The sequence below is a fragment of the Adiantum capillus-veneris genome, chromosome 4 (assembly GCF_014529385.1).
Source record: "Adiantum capillus-veneris isolate H3 chromosome 4, ASM1452938v2, whole genome shotgun sequence".
NCBI lineage: Eukaryota > Viridiplantae > Streptophyta > Polypodiopsida > Polypodiales > Pteridaceae > Adiantum > Adiantum capillus-veneris.
This window is the reverse complement of record NC_140934.1, coordinates 125,304,552-125,323,979: the sequence shown is the minus strand read 5'-3', so window position 1 is coordinate 125,323,979 and position 19,428 is coordinate 125,304,552. Positions and strand designations below refer to the sequence as shown.

The window sequence follows — 19,428 nt, the reverse complement described above, 5'->3', positions numbered from 1 at the left end:
CCTATGAAATGTTTCTTCTTCCTCTTCCCTACCCTCATTCGCTACTAGCTCTCTCCACCTTCGAGGTGTTTGAGGTCTTGGGACTGAGGCTTGAGATAGTTAATTCTTTCCACAAAGTTTATGTTATGCTCGTGATGCATGAAGCTTTCCATCTTCATTGCATCACCTAGGTCACAAGGAACACAAAGATTGTATTGTAACAAGTCTCTCTTGATGGGAGAAACTATAATACAAATGCCTATTGGAGGGGGACCAGCTCCACATAAATCCGGTCCTCAACTTTTGTCATGTTCTCTAAACTCCCGCTCTTGCAAAAGTATTTTTCATGCCAAGTTAACTAAATGCTATGTTTAAGTTTCTACCATCAATTAAGTTCACCCGCTATTCTCTCAAAGTAATTTCATAAAAGTACTGAACTCTAATTTTCTCTACTCTCAAATTTAATAGGCCAATTCCATTACAAGGGCATAGCCCATCTTTGAGAAATTTTTAGAGGATGCGACGTGAGGGCTTTTCTACAAATATAATCACTTTTCCGTGAATCTTGGAATCTTATGGAATTACCCAAAAAGCTTGTACAAGCAAGGATCTATATGGTGAGATTCTTAATTGAAAATAATTTTGGAAAAAGATTCAATACAATCTTACATTGGGTTCTCATGTTATTTTGGTAGCAAAGCAATAGGGTAAAACCCCCAGTTTAAAGACGTCTAAGCTGGCTCTTAGCGCTTTTTTCACTCGCTTCTCGTTTTCATGATCTAGATGGTGCAAAATGTAGTTGGAGCGAAGGTCAACCTGCAACAAAAGCGATGGTTGCAATGACGCCTCTCACAGGTTGTACGGCATGCTCTGACGAAATTGTTGGTAAAAAATTGGGGGCCAGTAGCGAGACGAAAAGAGGGGGATTTAAAGACAAAGATGCCAATGGAAATGGAGACACGCCGTGGCCAATGAATGCCTTGCGTACAGCCCCGTACCATCCCAACTTCGAAGCTTGATTGTCCTAGAAGTGGAGCATTGCATATTTATTTTTCAGGGGTTGCCCATCTCAAAAAAAGGGGCCATCCCATTATTGGCCCTTATAACCTAGTGTAAGCGACACAATCAAACATCTAACATTGACACTCATAACAAAAAAATAAGCCTTTGGGGCTTTCTAAAAAATCTCACTTCCAACACTAGAAGCCCAAAACCAAATCCTAACCATAGGAGTACCTTGCACTTACAAAAAAGAGGGTGCAACTTATCATAAGTATAATTAGGGATCACAACTTATTACTTAGGCACACTTGACCTAACGCTCATGTATGTGGTGTGTTTGATCACTTATTCTATTCTCACATGAGTATAGAAAAGTGACTGGTGTGTTTGATCACTTATTCTATTCTCACATGAGTATATAAAACTCTTAGAATTTTATCACTTAGCACAAGCAAGAGGAGGATAGACCAACTAAGTAACAGGTTACATGTAAGAATTTATCTTATCAAAAGAGAGGTGGCCTTTGCAAGATGATGTAATAAAAGGTTAAAATCACTACCTTAGTGTCGACCCTTTCCCTCTTGTTCTCTCTATGTCCTTGTTTATCTTTTTGGCAATCTTACCTTTGCACAAGAACACATGCATACATCACCACATTGGATTACAAGAGGAAAACTCATACTAAGCAAACACAATAGTGAATGTATACTCAAATTGTGATGCACATATAAGAATAAAAGTTTCTTCATGAGCTCCCTATCAAGGATGATGTCTCTTGGACTATACTTATTGCACAATCTATGCAACATGCATAGGGAAAATAAGCTCTTGGTATTTTGATCAAATGCATGTGTAGAAACTTTTGAAAAAAATATTAGGGTAATAAACAATAATTACCCTAAGAACGTTTACATAACCATGCCAAATCTATTTATATACACAAAACATTGCAATTTTAAGCATTCACTTGGCAAGAAGACTTTCCATTCCAAGCTATCATTCTTGTTTGGCAAAGGTTCTCTATTTTAAGCATTCACTTAGCTAGGACACTTGCCACTCTAAGAAACCATTTCTTGCTTGACAAGCTATTTTTAGAGTACCATCTGGTTAACCGATACTCAAAAACTAAAGAGTCTTAAGAGGAACACGACCAAAGGGTTTGGCAAACATTTTTTTCCAAACAATAAATTTTTGCAATATATTATTTCCTCCTTGTTAGATACACAAAGTGTTTCTAAGGTTTGAGCCATATTTTCCATCTATGTTTCTATTTATTAGTATCCTATTCTAGCTTGAGGGTCCCACATGCAAATGAATACATACTTTGAACTGCATACCTAATCATGTGCATCCTACATAGTTACAATTTACTCAAGAGAAATTACTTGATTACTTAGACTTCAAGATCAATTGCACATTGGGTACAACATGTTTTTAGTGCCATCTTGCTAGAGACACTGATTTACTATACTTTGACAATATGGTTAGAGACATGTGCAACAAAAGATTAATTTCAATGTTAGAACAGTAAGAAGATTATTGTAATTATAAAATGACATAACTTAAGGTTATCTTATTCTATAGGTGTGCTTTTTTTCTTTATGGTCCCCATCAATATAAGGTCTTAATTTTCTAATTATCAATCCTATGTTTTTTTATTAATATATATTAAAAGTATGAGTTATACAATAATAAATAAACAAAATAATTAATTAACAAATTTCCTAATTATCACTCATTAATATAATAGAGATCTATCTCTTTTAATATTTTGGTAGTTCTTAGGATCAATCTACTATTATAACTATTTTTATCTTAGTTTTGGCCAAAAACCAACTTATTTTACTACAATTAGATTTTAAATGAAGTCATATGGGTATTTAGATTTAAATGGATTCATATGGGTATCTAGTAGTTTTCCTCAACCCTCATCAATAAAGAACTATAACCGATAACTATCTCATTATTTTTAAAGTATTTTTTAATCATTATATTTAATATTTATATTATTTGACAAAATTGAGAGAAATATTTAGTGGATACTCTCAATTATGGGAATAAACTAGCATAATTTTGCACTTATAATCATCTCTTGCTAGCCTTGAACAAGTGGCTTTGTTGATTTTGCATTGTAAGTGAGGCCTCCTATATAGGCAACTTTGGCTTGGATACTTTACGTGTGGGATAGGTGCCCCTTACTCTCCTCCTCTAGAGGCCCTTTATGCATCACACACACACACACACACACACACACGCACACACGCAGCATCCCCTCTTCTAGCTTAGACAATTTCCTTAGGGTTTAGTGAGGCCTCCTATATAGGCTATTGTCTTGGATACTTTACATGTGGGATAAGTGCCCCTTATTCTCCTCCTCTAGAGGCCCTTTAGGTATCATATACTTGCTTCAACACCCCCCCCCCCCCCCCCCCCCCCCCCCGACAAATTCCCTTAGGGTGTAGGTTTACAAATAGTGTATCCCTCTAAGCTTCAATTGTGTCCGCTAGATACACATTTACACTTGCACTCGAGGAACGCTAACCTTTTCGATTACTAAATTGGGAGGGTTTTTTTTGGGTTGAATTGTGGTTATAAATTTGTTGAAATCATGCATTCATATCCTTCCTTTCTAAGCATGGCCCTTGGTTTGTTGATTGCAACTTGACAATGACTCTTTGCTTTGATGTCCTCACTCTCGGCTTTTAGCCACAAGAGAGTTTTGGGACTTTGTTTTTCGGTTTTGTGCTTGTGTGCATGTGGGGTGTATACATATCATGAGGGACATATATAAAGATGGCATGCTAATTTGTGATTGGGTGGTCTTACCAGCGTACTCTTTGCTTTGATGTCCTCACTCTCAACTTTTATCCATGAGAGATTTTTGGGACTTTGTTTTTGGGTTTTGTACTTGTGTGCATGTGGGGTATATGCCAGTGTCTGGAATCCATGATGAATTCTATAATAGATCCACCTCTTCATGGATTATAAACATACATGTCAAATTTAGATAACAATTTTCTACCTCTTGTACATTTGATACATGATGGCAAAACAAGAGGGTATTCACTTGAGTGTTTTTTGGAAGTAGCCTTTTTGTGCTTTAAGAAAGGACTTCACTCATGTGAATGCTAAAATACAAGCCTTATCATCAATGAATTAAAGAAACATTATCTACTCAGCATTGGCAATTGGATGGGGAGGTACCACACCCAATCAAGGGTGCAAAAAATTGTTGTAAGAAATCAGTTCAAATTGCACAAAGGGAGCTAGCCTGCCCTAGCCTCTTCCACAGTTGATCATTAACACAGTAGGCATATTTGTACAATTGCCACCATGGCATCAATGGAAAAAATGGTTAAACTGCAGAATCTTTGTGTCTGGGGTTGAGTGATCAAGCATTGCTTTTCTCTTCACATTAAAAAGAGAGAGGAAACCTTGCATTTTTTTGTTATGAGGTCACCCATGGAGTGGTAGGTCCAAAAGAGCTTGCTTCTTATTTGGAGAAATGAAAGCATGCCACAATGACTCCACATCCCTTTGCATTTCTCTTGGGTAGGCAGTATAAACATTTCTTTACCATGCTGCAAATGGTAGAGGATATTTGTAGGGGAGGTTGTGTGTGTGTGTGTGCTTCTCAAGTACTCTTGTAACATCAACAAGCAGTGGGATCAGTTTTGATAATGTTGTTGAGGTTTTTCTATGGAAACCAATTATGGTTACGTTGATGGGGAGCTCTAAGTGGTGGTATTGAGAGCACGCTTTGATGCAGACATGTCAATGTAGACGTTGAGCTTTGCTAGTTATCTTCACCAGTGGATGTTGTAGACATACTAAAATAGTTGTTGATGATGTTTTCCACATAACAAATAGAAGAATGATTGTTTGTTTCTTGATGGGTTGAGCACAGCCAAGAATCTTTGGCTCAATTGGCCAGCTGTGCAAGGTGAAGCAAGTAGATGGAGTTGGTAAAGATTTGGCACAGTGGTGATTATATGAAATTGAGAGCCTTCCTAGGCTCCGATACCACATGTAAACTATGGAGCCTCAAAGATCGTACTACTAACCATGATGCATAAAATATGTAAAGGCAAAAATACAAAATTCTTACTTGAGAACCAAGAACTTAATAGTCTTGAACAAATCTCCTCATTGATTTTGCATTGATAATGAGGCTTAGTAGGCCATGGGCTTGGATACTTTACATGTGGGATATATTACCCTTGTTCTCCTCCTCTAGATGGTTTTTCCTTCAGGCATCATACACTTGCTTCAACAATCCCCAGGATATTTCATAAATGAAGTGGTGATATCATTCAACTATGGAAGTGTTCAGCATGCTCACTAAAGTAGCACATCTAATTTTTGTCAAGCTGAATTTTGCAGCTTTGGATATTGCTCATGGCAGTCTATGACATGCTCATTAAAGTAGCAAATCTAATGTTAGTCAAGACAAATATTATAGGTTTGGATATTTCTCACATTCTCATTAAGGTGATTTTTAAAACCCCCGTGTTACCTAAAAGGATTTTCACCACAATCACAATGAAAGATTCACTTCAATATTTTGGATGTCACTTTATGAAGCCATTGGAACCCAATTATGTTTCAAGATTTCTTATTATCCTCAAACAATTGACTGAACGGAGAGGAAAACTCAAGTTATCATGGATATCCTTAGAGCTTAATGTAATAGGGAGGCCCTTAAATGGTTTTAGCATCTTTCTTTTATATACTATGTCTACAATTTCTCTACATAGATATATTGGAATGATACCTTTCAATGCTCTCTATAGTAAAGAATGCCTATCACCATTGACTCTCATACCTTTTGATGCTCTCTATAGTAAAGAATGCCCATCTCCCATCGAATCTCTATAGCAAAGAATAACATCCTTGCTTCCTACAGAAAAGTAGCTTTTTTGAATATCATTAAGGGTCTAAGCATAGTGTGGATGTCCCGATGCAAGACTATTTAGGAATGGCATTCCTTAGGGTGGAGTCCCTTTTGGAGATAAGGCTACAACAAACAAAAGTATGAAGATATAGTGCCACTCAAGTAGCAAAAGATCCGCATAGCTACCTTCCAATGCGTAGACCCTTGGCTCTACATAAATTTTCTCACCTACGAGATTGCATATTGAACATCTAGCCTCATAGTGCATGCATAAATCAGGCAACCAATAGTGTGCCGATAGAGTGACATCAAAGTCGTATGCCGCATCATGAAGACTACGTGGAGCTTACTTTAAACCCTACAAAGCTCTCTTAAGCCTACACTCCTTGTTTTCCTTCCCTTCTTGAAAAAAACCATGAGGTTGAAATATATACACTTCCTCATGCAAATCACGTTCCAAAATACAATCTTTATGTCTAATTGATGTATATTCCAACCATTATGATCTGTCAATGCGCAAATGCTACACAGTGGTAGTGATGCGACAACCTAGAGGAAGACAATGCCCCAGTGGTCCTAAGTGTATTCACACACATCATGAGCATAATATGGTAACAATCCTTATGTATAACTTGTTTCTTTAGTAAAGAAATTTATCTTGAAAAGAGCAAGTCAGATGCTTAGCTTCATGCTTTAAAGGTATCGTATCTACATGTAAGATACTTGCAAGCGGTTGATACTCTATAACCTTGGAGGCGGATTTTTAAGACTTGTTCAAAATACGGTTACAAGCCTACTAAAATTGCACTTAGAAAAGATTTACATTTAAAGATGTCAACTTTACTACATATCCTTACATGGTCCAAGTCAGATATCAAAAGCATATTCTTCCATTAATTTTATATATCTTTGTTGTTGTGCATTGATGGTGAGTTGAGTGAAGATCCATTTTAGGCTCTTGTGATCAATTACCACCTGAAATTAGTGTCTATGGAGATAATATCTATATAGCTTGAAAGCATGGGGGATTGTTAACACTTCCAAGTCATGGGTGGCATAGATAACCTCATGAACTCAAAGCTTGCATGAGGCATAAGACACAGCTCTCCCTTCTTGACTTAAAGCTTTCCTAAAGCAAGATCTCTTGCATCCATTATTTCTTCAAACTCTTTGGTGAAGTCTAGAAGCTTGAGGATGGTCAAAAATAAGATACTACTCAAGTTGCTTACAACAAGCTTTATGGTATTCTTGTGATAGTAACTTAGTCTCTTTCTTTAAAAGATCTATTAAAGGTGCAATTTTGAGAGCATAATCCATACAAAAATCGTATACCACTCTAGAATACCTATAAAACCTTTGACTTCACTTTGCCAAGTAGGTTTAGAGCATTCCACAATGTCTTTAATCTTCTTTGGATCAGTCTCCTTCAAGTGAAATGATGAATCTAAGGTAACTAATTTTGGGGTAAGAAGACGTACTTACTTCTTTTTACATAGAGCTTATGCTAATGCAGAAGTTCTAGTACTTTTTCCATACAACCTGCATGATCTTCTTTTAACTTACCGTATTTCAAGATATCATCAAAGAGTAGTAACACAAAATCATCCAAGAAGGCCCTAAACATATCTTACTTCAGACAATTGCAAGCTACAAGAGCATCAGTGAGTCCAAAATCCATTACAATGAACTTATATGACCATAACAAGTATTGAAGGTTGTTTTAAGTCTATCTCTTGAATTTGGGTTCGGTGATAAATAGACTGAAGATCAATCTTTCTAAACATTTTGGCTGCAAATTAGCCCATCATGTATCTCATCAATACAGGGAATTGGATACTTGTTCTTTACAATCACTTGACTAAGATCTTGATAATCGATGCAATGTCAAATTTCTTCCTTGTAAGAGAAGAGGTGCACCCCAAAGAGAAGTGCTTGGATATATGAATCCTCGCTCATTAAGTTGTCCAAGATGCTCCTTCAGCTCTATAGCTTTTGGGAGTGACATTTTGTATGGTGTTTTGAGACTCGCTCATGGAGTGAAATAGACTTGAAGTCATGATCCACTTCCCTAAGCGGAGGGAGCTCAAAAATCTCTTTAGAAGAAAAATGTAAGAATTCTTCTAGCGACAATAGTTTCAAGTTAGAAAATGACTCTTCAACCTTATGAAATCTGACTATTTTTCCTTTGCAAAGGCCTTCCAAACTATAGGTGGCTTTTGGCTAATTGAGCTTTTGATAGACCATTCTTTCCTAGAATGGTGACTTCTTGCCCTTATTTATTTTTAATGAAGGAAAGGTTTCCTAGAGCATACTAGATGTGAGCATGATAACTAACGCCAATCCATCCCAATAATTGCATCACAAGTCCTTACCAAGGGAGTTAAAAGTGCTACAAAAGTAGAGTGACCATCTAATTCAAAGTTATGCTTCCCATGGAGAACTATGATATCTTTCAACTAATTTTACTATATCTATTCACATGATGTTGGTAGAGTTTTAGCATTCTTAAACACTTGGGTGACGAGAGAGAGAGAGAGAGAGAGAGAGAGAGAGCAACACAATTTTATTCACAATTGCGAGCACTACTACTTGCATAATTGAATAATTGAGAGCACTACTACTTGCATAATTGAATAATGTTTTAGTGAAGGATTAGTTGAAAGACAGTTGCTTCTTCATCATGCTTGAGATGTAAGAATGTTACGTCCTTATTGAAATATTTGAGCATTAATAAGTGATTGGAGGGCTTCTTGATATATTACCTTAGCACATAATATATCTAAAAGAAAATTACAAATTGCGTGCACACAAAAGATGAAGACCTGTGATGCATAAGGAAGAGATCCCTTGCTTCATAAAAGAAGCTCTTGCAACTTGTAGTGGAGAGGCATCAAGCTTGTGGCATTGTGGAGTTCACACCTTTTCCTTTAGAAACTAGATTTATAATCGAACAATCTAGGGTTTAAGAAGATGAAGAACCATGATGCACAAGGAAGAGATCCTTACTTCATAAAAAAGCTCCTACAACTTGTAATGAGAGGCATCAACCTTGTGGCATTGTGGAGTTTGCACCTTTTCTTTTAAAAACTAGATATATAATTGAACAATCTAGTGTTTAACGATACTTACAATGGGCGGATCAATGGTCAACTTCCATAACTAGGTTGTGAAATTTGGTAAGACATTTAAGTGATATTTTTATGAATATGGCTTTCTTCTCAATGGAGAATTCTTCTCTAATCGAGTAGTCACAATTAATATGAAGCTTTGAATTAAAATATCGACAAAATTCACCACGCAATATTTATAAAAGCCATCAAGTCTTAATACCTATGAGCAAGTGAGGGTGCACTATGAGCAACTTTACAGCATAATTCCAATGGAGATCTTTCATTACTGACCTCCAAATATTTGCCGCATTTCAGACATCAGCATGTAGGTCTTGAGGGTTTGAACACATTCGTCAATGTATATTCGAGTTTGAAAGTCACACATGTTTACATGTTCAATGATCATTTGAAGATAATGCTCATCTGAAAGGTTGTGTAAAGTCTACAATTGCCTTTTCTAACAGCTCATCTGAAAGGTTTGTGTAAAGCCTACAATTGCCTTTTCTAACAGCTTTTTGAATTTGTCTTCTACCGTTCATATCATCAAATATATGTAACCTATGTAGGAATTGTATAGCTGCAGAATATATAAAACTCTAGAAAGTCTCTACAGCATATAATTTGTGCAATTACTAGTCATCCAAGAGTTTGAACTCTTGCTCTTTAAAGCTTGCCTCACCCATTCTTCCAATTAGAGTGGACAGACAGATGCGGATGTTTAATAGTCTCAATTTATCCATCTGCCATGGAGCCTCACTACTGAAACTGATCATGATTCATAAGTACATACAAAATGAATGACAAATCCAATGGAGCTGGACATGCACAGGCCAATGCTTGAGAAGATTCAATGTTTTCCACCATACACAATTCCTTTCAGTGATTTTTCCAGGAGGTTTTTTTTTTTGAAGAGTTAATCTTCACTACTACACTCATTTCTCCAAATCTAGGCAGGATTTTTTCTGTTCCTCTTGCTCTTAAACCGGCATTTTTGAATCTATAAGGGCACAATTGTAAGCTGAGATGCAACCAACCTTGAACAGAGTCTAGCTTTTCGAAAAATAGGCTACATACACCACCAACATTTTGATAAAATATGTGCTCTAGATGGCATGTATATTCGTAGAGATGTTCGATATCAAGAAGAACGATCACGCTTCAGACTGCTCTCATAAAAGCTTAATTACTGCACTGCACAAATATTTAAGTCCTACCACGATGTCCTCATTGTCCTCTGTAAAGAGCTATTACTATATCATGCTGTAGTTATGGGTGCATCACCGAGAGTCATCCATGTATAAGGTGTCCAGCACAGAAGAAGAAAAATACTGGAACTCTCTCACAACCCTTTCATCCTGCACATCAAAGATAATTTGCTTTATCAAGGTTCTACTCGCAAGATGTTATTGTGGTGTGAATTCCTCGTCATTATCTCCCTTCTTTGGTCGATCTGCCAGACTCCATCTATGATAAACTTGATCTGTAAACACCCAGATGAACGCAAGTCACAGGTCCATTTTCCACATAGAGGGGCAGCAGACACAACCAGGCTTAAGAAAAGAAACTTTGGATCTCCACAAGCGCCCTTAAATCGTTGGCTTACCTCATAAACCCCCGGATACAGCCAAAGCTCAGTTCCCCACATCATTGGTCCCCTGCCATGAGGACAAGGCAGATAACAATATTTAAAAGGCACATGGCCAATAGAAGTACTTTATAAACTAAATGTGCACGACCAGAGTCTCACTAGACTTTAGACGGGACTGGTAGTAAAAACGATTTAACTTTTGTGCGGTTGCACTTCTCAATTTCAGCTTCCTTGAATCTAGAAACTCTTAATACCAATCAGATAGTGTGATTGTGAAATAGCTTATTTAACTCGCTTAGCGAGAAAAAACAATTCTCTCTTCTGCCATTTCCCTCTACAGATAGGTCTTGGCCTACGTGCTGCTAAAAATTTGCACCACCATAAGCAGCAGACATTTTATGTGAGCTATGCTCAGGAGACGGAGATTAATTCTTTCGAGTAGAGAACGTGCAAGCAATGCGGATTCAACGGCAATGATGCTAAACTCTACTCACTGGTCGCTGTAGGCATGATAATACAGGGAGCATGCCTCATTTTTCCTCAATGTAACCCTTTCCTTGTTGCTGCACTTAACACAGGAGAGTACCCTACCTTCAAAATTTTTTACACCAGTAAAAGAAACCACAATGAAGCTTCAAAGACTGTCGAACCCGTATGCTGTTAAGTGTCCAAACAGATAAGAAAAACAGGCTCTTTTTGACGAGAAATGAAGAAGTTTCTTAACCCCCCACGCCCCCCTTGCTTGCTTCCTTGCTTCCCCATCTCCCCTTCCTGATGCTCCTTTCCCTAGTCCTTAGGACAAGAAAGTCCTTTTCCTGATTTCTGTTCCTATTCTCTTACATTAAGTTACTCCGTGTATACCAGCACTTTGATTGTCAAACCTTCCGATGTCACCTACTTCAAAAAAGCTCCCCAAGTATCAATACATTCCTTTCAATTCTGGCCCCAAATACTTCAGCACCTTTTTTTGTTCTCTTCTGAATTAAGTCTACCAATTTGTGTTATTAATACTCCAGCTTTTGCTATTTGTCCACATCAAGGACCACACTCCACACGTGTTCTACAGGCCCCTCCCCCGTTTAAAGGTGTGTCACATATTCAAACACACTTTCTTCCATGATAAGTTCAACATTATTCTCCTCAAATTGGTAACAGCTCCTGCTAGGCCCTGCTTGTTGTGTATAGCATTCACAAAAGGTGCAGTCTCAATTCCCCTGAACCAGCAATTCTAATCATGAAACGACAATAATGAGCCAGCCAGACTTCACAGCATTTATCTTGCTTGTACTCAGAGGCGCTTCAACGTCCTACCATGCAGGCTTGGGGCAATTCACATTTAATGCTCATGCTCAAGACTTGACACCCTACTACAAGTAGTCAACAAGCATGCACATTCTATATAAGCAAGTACAACGATCTACTATGCATGCTAGGGGATACTCATTTGAAGTCAAATCTAAGAACCATAAAAACATGAGCTCTGTACTTGCAAATAACAAAGATGATGTCAAACGTCATGCATACTCCACAACCTTTCTATAATCCTACCTTGATCCGTCAGGTTTGCTAATCTCTGATGTTGGATCTGATTCCATCAAGATGAAATACTTCCACCCATTAAAGCTGCCTGCTAATTCTACCCTTTCACCTTCTCCCCAATATTCAACGTGAACCTGTGCAAGGGCAAAAATTATCAAAAAAGGAGCCTCAAAACTTACATCAATCAATATTGACCAATGGACAATACGTGAATGAAATATGCAAGAAAGAAACAAGGTGAGGATGGGAACAAATAACATATGCTAAAAGTTGAGAAAAGCTTAGGGTCAGACTCGTTTCAAGTTTGCCAAAGCTAGGTCTGCAGACTTCAGACGAATATCTTTTTCCAGGACCAATTGCTTCGCTTGTGCCACTTCTGCTGTCGCCTTTGCTTGAATTAGAGCTAGCTGGGCCTGATAAACAAAAATTATTTTTTTATGTGATTGTATTAACAAACGACTCACCAAAATCTGTACTAAAATCTACAAAGGCTAGCAAAATGTGAAATGGCATGTGCTTCAAGCTCTAAGGTTAAATCAAATTAAAACCTCTAGCATCCTAAGATGGATCATCAGAGGTGCCTGCACAAGCAGCAAAATGATACGTGCCCATCAAAGTACACGTAATGAAAAGCAAGGACTCCATGATCAAGAACAAACAGCTCGTGCGCCGTAGCTAATATGTACTCTCCTAGACTTTCGGCTTTGGTTGGCACAGGAATATGGATATATTGCATCATGTTGGCATGTACACTATGTGCACATTCATTTGTTTTTCTTCATGTAGTCAAGATAACTAATGTTAAGTTAAACACGTTAGCTATAATAAAACATGTGGAGAGTTCAGAGTTACGGAATCCTAGTCTCGCTAGAGCTGAGTGCAAAAGCTACATTGACAATAACACTCTGTATTTGACACTTCCATTAGCAGCTAGCTCTCAGGATAGCAGCATGTTTTCAAGGACAGTATGCCAAAAGACCTGATTACGCAACTCATTCATTAGGGGAATAAACCTCTTCTCCTACTCACCCATGAAAATCTCACGTGTGCTATGATTTATCAATTCTAATCGCACATTATGAGTGTCACAAGTTGGTGACGTGGCAAGGCCCCATGGGGGTTAGAGCCACTAAAGAAGACCAATGTGTGGACAATTGGCCTAGTTAAAGTGCTGACGTGGTATCCTATACGGACCCACCGGCAATCGCGAAAGGTTGATGACGTGACAAACCATATGGTAGAACCCTAAAAACGTGGAAGGATGATGACGTGGCAGTGTACGGGTTTCTGCAAATTGCTGGCCTGCTTTTTGAGCGCCAGTTTTTGGATCATGTTACTTCTCGGGATGAAAGTTTTTCATAGCTGTGCTTTTCAAGGCCAAGGGCCTTCAAATATGTAAAGGCGGGTCTCCTTCTAGTTCCATATTGCAGGAAGCAGAAGAATACCCAACACTTGTAACCTGAAATACCGAAAGGGGTGCTAGGGTTTTGGGGCCAGTGCACTCTTGGAGTGGAACTCCGCCACTCCGTGTCTCTCGAGTGGATTTTTGTTTCTCTCCCCCTCTCAGTAAAATTGTTTTGAAGTGCTAAAAGTATGATCATGTTTATTCTTTCAGTTGGCGGTGTGGTGGTGCCCTTCTAATACAGTGGTATCAAAGCTTTAGGCATCTCCTTTTCTGAAATCACACTTATCCCTTCCCAAACAGATGGGACAAGATGGCACTTCTTGCTTTACAGAGTATCTGCAGTTCCTCCTCGACGAACTCCGCAACATATTCTCGTGGCAGCCTAAGCACAATGTTCCAATTCTGTAGAGATTTCATTAGTTTTTGAACTACATGTTGCCACCGTAGTTACGCGGAATGGGAAATCGGAACGGGGAATGGCAACATGCATGAAATGCCATTCCCTGTTTCGGATACTTGCGTCTGTACGGAACGGGACTTCGGAACGGGAAATTGGGATGGGAACGGGGAACGGGAACCTGAAAATGGCCATTCCCTGTAACTATGGTTGCTACCTCTATTGCCTCAAGTTTTTCATCCTTCGGCACCACAAAGTGCAAGGGCCCCCTCTCAACAGCCTACACAGTCCTCTATTCCAATCGGGAGAGTTTTCAGGAACATGGTGCAACCATCTGACTCTTACCCGATGCAACCGCCATTGCCATCACCTCCCTTATTAAGGCCACCTGGATATAGCAATTGAAATCCATATGCCTATCCCTATTATCCGCATCCTGGACTTGCACTACAGCATCCCAAGGACCTCAAAGATGGTGAATCTACAATCAAATTTTTCACCTTTTCGGACCATGGTCAAGGACTCCAACAATGACCCACCTCTTGGCAGAGAGAGAGAGAGAGAGAGAGAGAGAGAGAGAGAGGCCTCAAGACTGCCGGTGTGGCTGCCCCCTAGAGAAATGGGGATCTCTGCTCTCCTACGCCTGCACACGAGGAAGAGTGTCTGCCTCTAACTACGATGCCCACAGAATCGGCTGCCGTGAGGGGAAATCCGGAAGGAGTAGAAATGCTGCCCATCGCCAAGAACCTGCACCTCAGCCACTTACATCTGCCTATAAAACGCAGATCTGCCGCCCACCAAAAATGCTAGGGGAAGGAGCTGCAAAATGCAAATCTACCCCCTAAATGGCTGGCACAGAAACGCAGATCAAAGTCCTAGGGCTGCCCACTAGGGGCGCCCTGCTGGACCTGGGCTGTGCAGACATACTACCTCTGTGTACGCCACCCCCTGCATATACATCTCCTAACAGGCTGGTCGGCCAAATATCCAGCTGCCCGCGACCTAGGAAAAAGAGAATAAGAGGGCCAGATAGGCCATAGGAGACCAGAGATCAACTAGAAAAAAATATCCCAAGTCTCTAGGAGACTAGATAGCCACAGAATGAACCAAAACCCGAGCTAAACAAGCCGGGTACAGCCAGAAAACAGCCCTCGCTCCCTAACACCTGTCCCAGGGAGAAACTGGGACCGACTATATGAATCCAGAGACATGCCTGACCTCTTTCACCACCTCTCAGCTCCTGGAAAGGAAGATGGACAAGGAAGCTGGAGTGTCATGTGACACATCCAACCCTATGTGTACGTGCACAAGCTACAGCATGACCAGGGTTCAGTTCAATCAAGTCAGTCTAGAATAGGAAGTGATCTGGCACCTTTGTGAGTCTGTTCGCAGACTGTGCATGTCCAGACACTTAGAGTAGATACATATCCTCTGGTTGCACACAGCACGATCATCAGCATTACCATCAGAATCCATCAGGAGCATTCTCCAATGCATTAAACCTATTTTCTCTATTTTTGACATTTTTCACTTATTATTTTTAAGTGACTTTTGTTGGGAACTAGGTAGAGCAGTTTTGCTAAGTTTGTATACATAGAAACCTAGCGCTAGCACTTTCTGGCGAAAGAGGCAACAGGAGCACTTGCTCAACAGGCACCTTCTCAACAAGACCCCACAAGACAGCAGGCCTAGCGTTTTCTGCATCAGCATTGACCTAGCGTTTTGCTCCCAGATCAGCCAGCGTTTTTGCATTGCAGCAGCCTCGTGACAGTACGACCTCAAATCAGCCCTAGCGTTAGCAGATTCCCCCGCAGATAACAAAATTCAGCCCTAGCGTTTTTGGAGCAGCAAGACATTCAGCGTTTTGCAATTCCATCGTGACGAGATCAACAAGTAGACCAGCGTTTTCAGTTTGCAGCAGTCAAGCAACGCAGTAGAACCCACAATTCTCGCAGATCTCACCTCCCCGCAGCAGATCCTCGCCGCATGGTGAGATTCATCAAGGTTTACAGTTTCAGCCCGGTAAACGCAGATTTCAGCATCTGCTTTTTCACCACGTCGTCGTTTGCATCGTCGTCATCAACATCATCACCGACATAAGAGTCACAATTCAGCAGATAAAGATTTGCAGATTTCAGCCATTAGCATTTTCTGATTTCAGCCCGTCTTGTCCTCGTTCTCAACGTCATCAACATCGCTAGCAAGTCCAAAACATTGTAGAGATTTGTGCAATCAATAGTAGACCGCTCTCGCCATAGAGAGTGTGGCCTTCGGAGGAGGGTTTGACAACATTCTGGTGTCATATTCTTCTCTCTCTATCTCTCAGTCTCAGCCTCTTCATTCACAGAGTTTATCCACTTTGTTTGTGTCCATGGCACTCTCTCACTAAAGGAACGGAAGGCTCTCCCTTCCATAAGGAAAAGGAACCTTGAGCACAATTCGGAGCACTCATCTTGAGCAAAGTTCAACATTCACTTCCGCTGCACCTTACTCTCACAAAGTGATGACGTGGTTGCACAGTGTACAAAGGCCATCTATGAAAAAGCTGACGTGGCTGTAGCAGGCGGACAGCTTGCTGACGTGGCAAGTCCGAGCATTTGCTGATGTGGCAGCCGCAAATCACAGCGCAATTTCGCATAATCATTGAGCTCCAAATAACACCATCCTAAGAAATAAAATCCTCAAACCATAAAGTTCACTGCTTTTGGCATACTTATCTGCCATCTACGATACTCCACAGCACTACACTAAAAAACGATAATTCTTTCATCAAAAAACCTCAAAAAGTTTCGTTTTGTGTTTTTTCTCCCAATGAACACAGGGCGTCACGACAACGGCCGTCTATATTGTCCTGCCACGTCAGTAATTCTGCCATGTCATCTGTCTGGCCGTTGTGTGTGTCCGAGTAGCACTGCCACGTCATCAATTTGTGACACGCAGCTTTGCAATGATGGGGTAACACACACTCAGTGACCAGGACATGCCAAACCTGCCTCTGCTACATCTATTCAGCTTTGATGCCCAATTTGACAGCCAACGAGATAAAATTTGCTTTAGCACTTCGATCAAAGAAAATAAGTGTTGTCTGATCCCTAACTTTACCCCACGCTCTGCATAATTCATTAGCATCTGAGCTTGGCTTATCACCCACCATGTCTGCCACTAAACCTACCGTGGGTTTGGGCTTTTTCCCTTTCTTGTCCTCTTTGTCCTTTGAGTCAACTGTGACACAACTTTGCAATGATGGGGTAGCACACACTGAGTGACCAGGACATGCCAAACCTACCTCTGCTATGTGCCCCATCTCTTCAGCTTTGATACCCAATTTGACAGCCAACTCTGGTGAGATAAAGTTTGCTTTAGCACCTTGATCAAAGAAAATAAGTGTTGTCTGATCCCTAACTTTACCCCACGCTCTGCATGATTCATTAGCATCTGAACTTGGCTTATCACTCACCATGTATGGCACTAAACTTGCCATGGGTTTGGGCTTCTTCCCTTTCTTGTCCTCTTTGTCCTTCGAGTCAACTGGCCTCTTTCTCTGTGGACATTCTGTAGCAAAATGACCAAGTTGCTCGCATATGAAGCATTTGTTCTCAGCCATCAAAACCTTCCTCTCTTCGAATGACTTGCGTACCAAAGGCTTCCTTTTCTGTTTCTTAGCATGTGCTCCATACATCTCGGCTGAGTCCTTAGCTTTCCCTGCTCTTTATGACCCCTAGGACGCTTCAAGAGTCGCTTTCGCAAAGGACTTCTTTGCTGAATTTTTCTTGGGCTGGCTCCCTTTCAAGCTGCCCGGAAACCCATTGCCCTCTCCCTTCAACAAGGCAAGATGAGTGTTGGCAACTTCCATAAGCTGAGTGAGGGTAGCCACTCTATTCTTTGTACAGTAATCTCGAAGCCCTTTAGGCAGTCCACAACAATACTTCTCAATCTGCTCTATCAGCGGCACAAACCTGTAGGAAGTTACTAAGAGCAACCCTTTACAAAACCTCCGATTGTACTCATGTAGGCTCTTGCAAGTAGCCGTAGTAAGTTGGTGCCAATCCATCATGACATCGGCTTCAAATTCATTAGACATGCCATGCAGATGCAAACATTTGCTTGAAGTATACCCATGTGGCGGGTGCCTGTCCTTGCATCAACAATGTCGTCCACCTTGTAAGGCGCATTGCCTTTCAAGAAAGTGGAAGCTTTCCTAACCTTGGAGGCCTCTGTAAAATTCCCCCCTACGTAAGCCGTATCAAACTGCTGGAGGAAAGTAAGAGCCTTTGCCTTATCCTCAAAGCCGCTGAAAGTATCAAAGTTTACAGCTGCACCACCTTCTTTGTAGGCTTTTGGCTTTTCCAGTGCTCCCAAATTGTCGTAGGGAATTGTCTGCAACATGGGCACTGTAATAGGGATCATCGGCGCCCCTTGGCCATAAACATTTTGCGTCAGAGGTGCCATATCTGGCTGCTGTCCAGAAAAACCAGCCATGCCAAAATGAGCCTGTGGCATCCCAAACTGGCCCTGGTTGCTCTGCAAACCTTGCTACATGCCAATGTTATCATACATGGGGTTTGGCATCATGCCTTGCATACCCCAAACACTGTTCTTGGCATATACTATTGGTTTCCAGGCGCATAACCAGCCATACTTTGGAACACTGATCCACCCTCGAAATACCAAGGATATACCGTGGGTGGTGGAAAAACGTTATGCGTAGCCTGAATTGACTCCCTGCCCATCTAATCCAGCATTTGGGCTCTGAAAGGTGGCTAGCTGAACTGGTATAGCCCGGGAAATAGGCGTCCTAGCCACTTGTTCATGGACGGAAGGAATTTTTCATGGAGCCCCAACTGACTCCGCAACATGCGAGTGCTCCTTACCCTGCTGAGACGCATTAGGAACCTGGGCTTGAGCCTCAACGAGCTGGCTAAGTTGCCTTGCCTGCTTTGACATTGGTGGCGCCTACGGTGTGAGCGGGATGAAAACACACTCACCGCCTCTATAACGACCCGACACACACTCTTGGGAAGATACAAACACACACTATGGGGCACCACTCGACTTACACAACACACCTGGCCGAGACAGGGAACACACCTCTGGAGTGAGAGGAGAGAGACTATCCACTTGCCCACTCCACACAGACACACACACACACACACACAAAAACTCAGCTCAAAAGAGGAGAACTTCTGATGTTTAGATACAAATGAGCTTGGGCCAACACCAATGGGGCAAACAGCTCACACACTCTGGGTAAAAGATACCAGATACAATCACAAATTGGAGAAGAAGCTTCACTCACCGAAGAAGATTACACAGAAAAACAGCAGAAAAAGAGTGAGGAATTTGGCAAAATGGACAGCGCCATCGCGTCCGGAACGGCCCAAAACCCCAGTCTACAATGTCAAAGTGCTCAAATCCGACCTCGGATGAGCAGTTTACGGCCAAAACAGGCTCCAAAATGAGCAAAAACACAGCTGCGGCTGTTCCTCCTCTCTTCTCCACGTTTTTTCTGGTCTT

The 19,428-nt window shown here is 40.8% G+C and overlaps 1 protein-coding gene across 1 annotated transcript in view; it reads right to left on the bottom strand.

The window, feature by feature from the left end:
- Positions 1–10,009: 10,009 nt before the first annotated feature.
- LOC147459945 (5'-AMP-activated protein kinase-like protein) overlaps positions 10,010–19,428 on the bottom strand; it is a 73,107-nt gene continuing 63,688 nt past the window's right edge. Inside the window, exons 7-10 of the mRNA XM_086511105.1 lie at positions 12,406–12,525; positions 12,122–12,246; positions 10,589–10,640; positions 10,010–10,465 (exon numbers count right to left, since the gene is read on the bottom strand). Coding sequence (XP_086367231.1) covers positions 10,367–10,465; positions 10,589–10,640; positions 12,122–12,246; positions 12,406–12,525 — 396 coding nt within the window. The 3' untranslated portion in view covers positions 10,010–10,366. The remainder of the gene's footprint in view (positions 10,466–10,588; positions 10,641–12,121; positions 12,247–12,405; positions 12,526–19,428) is intronic.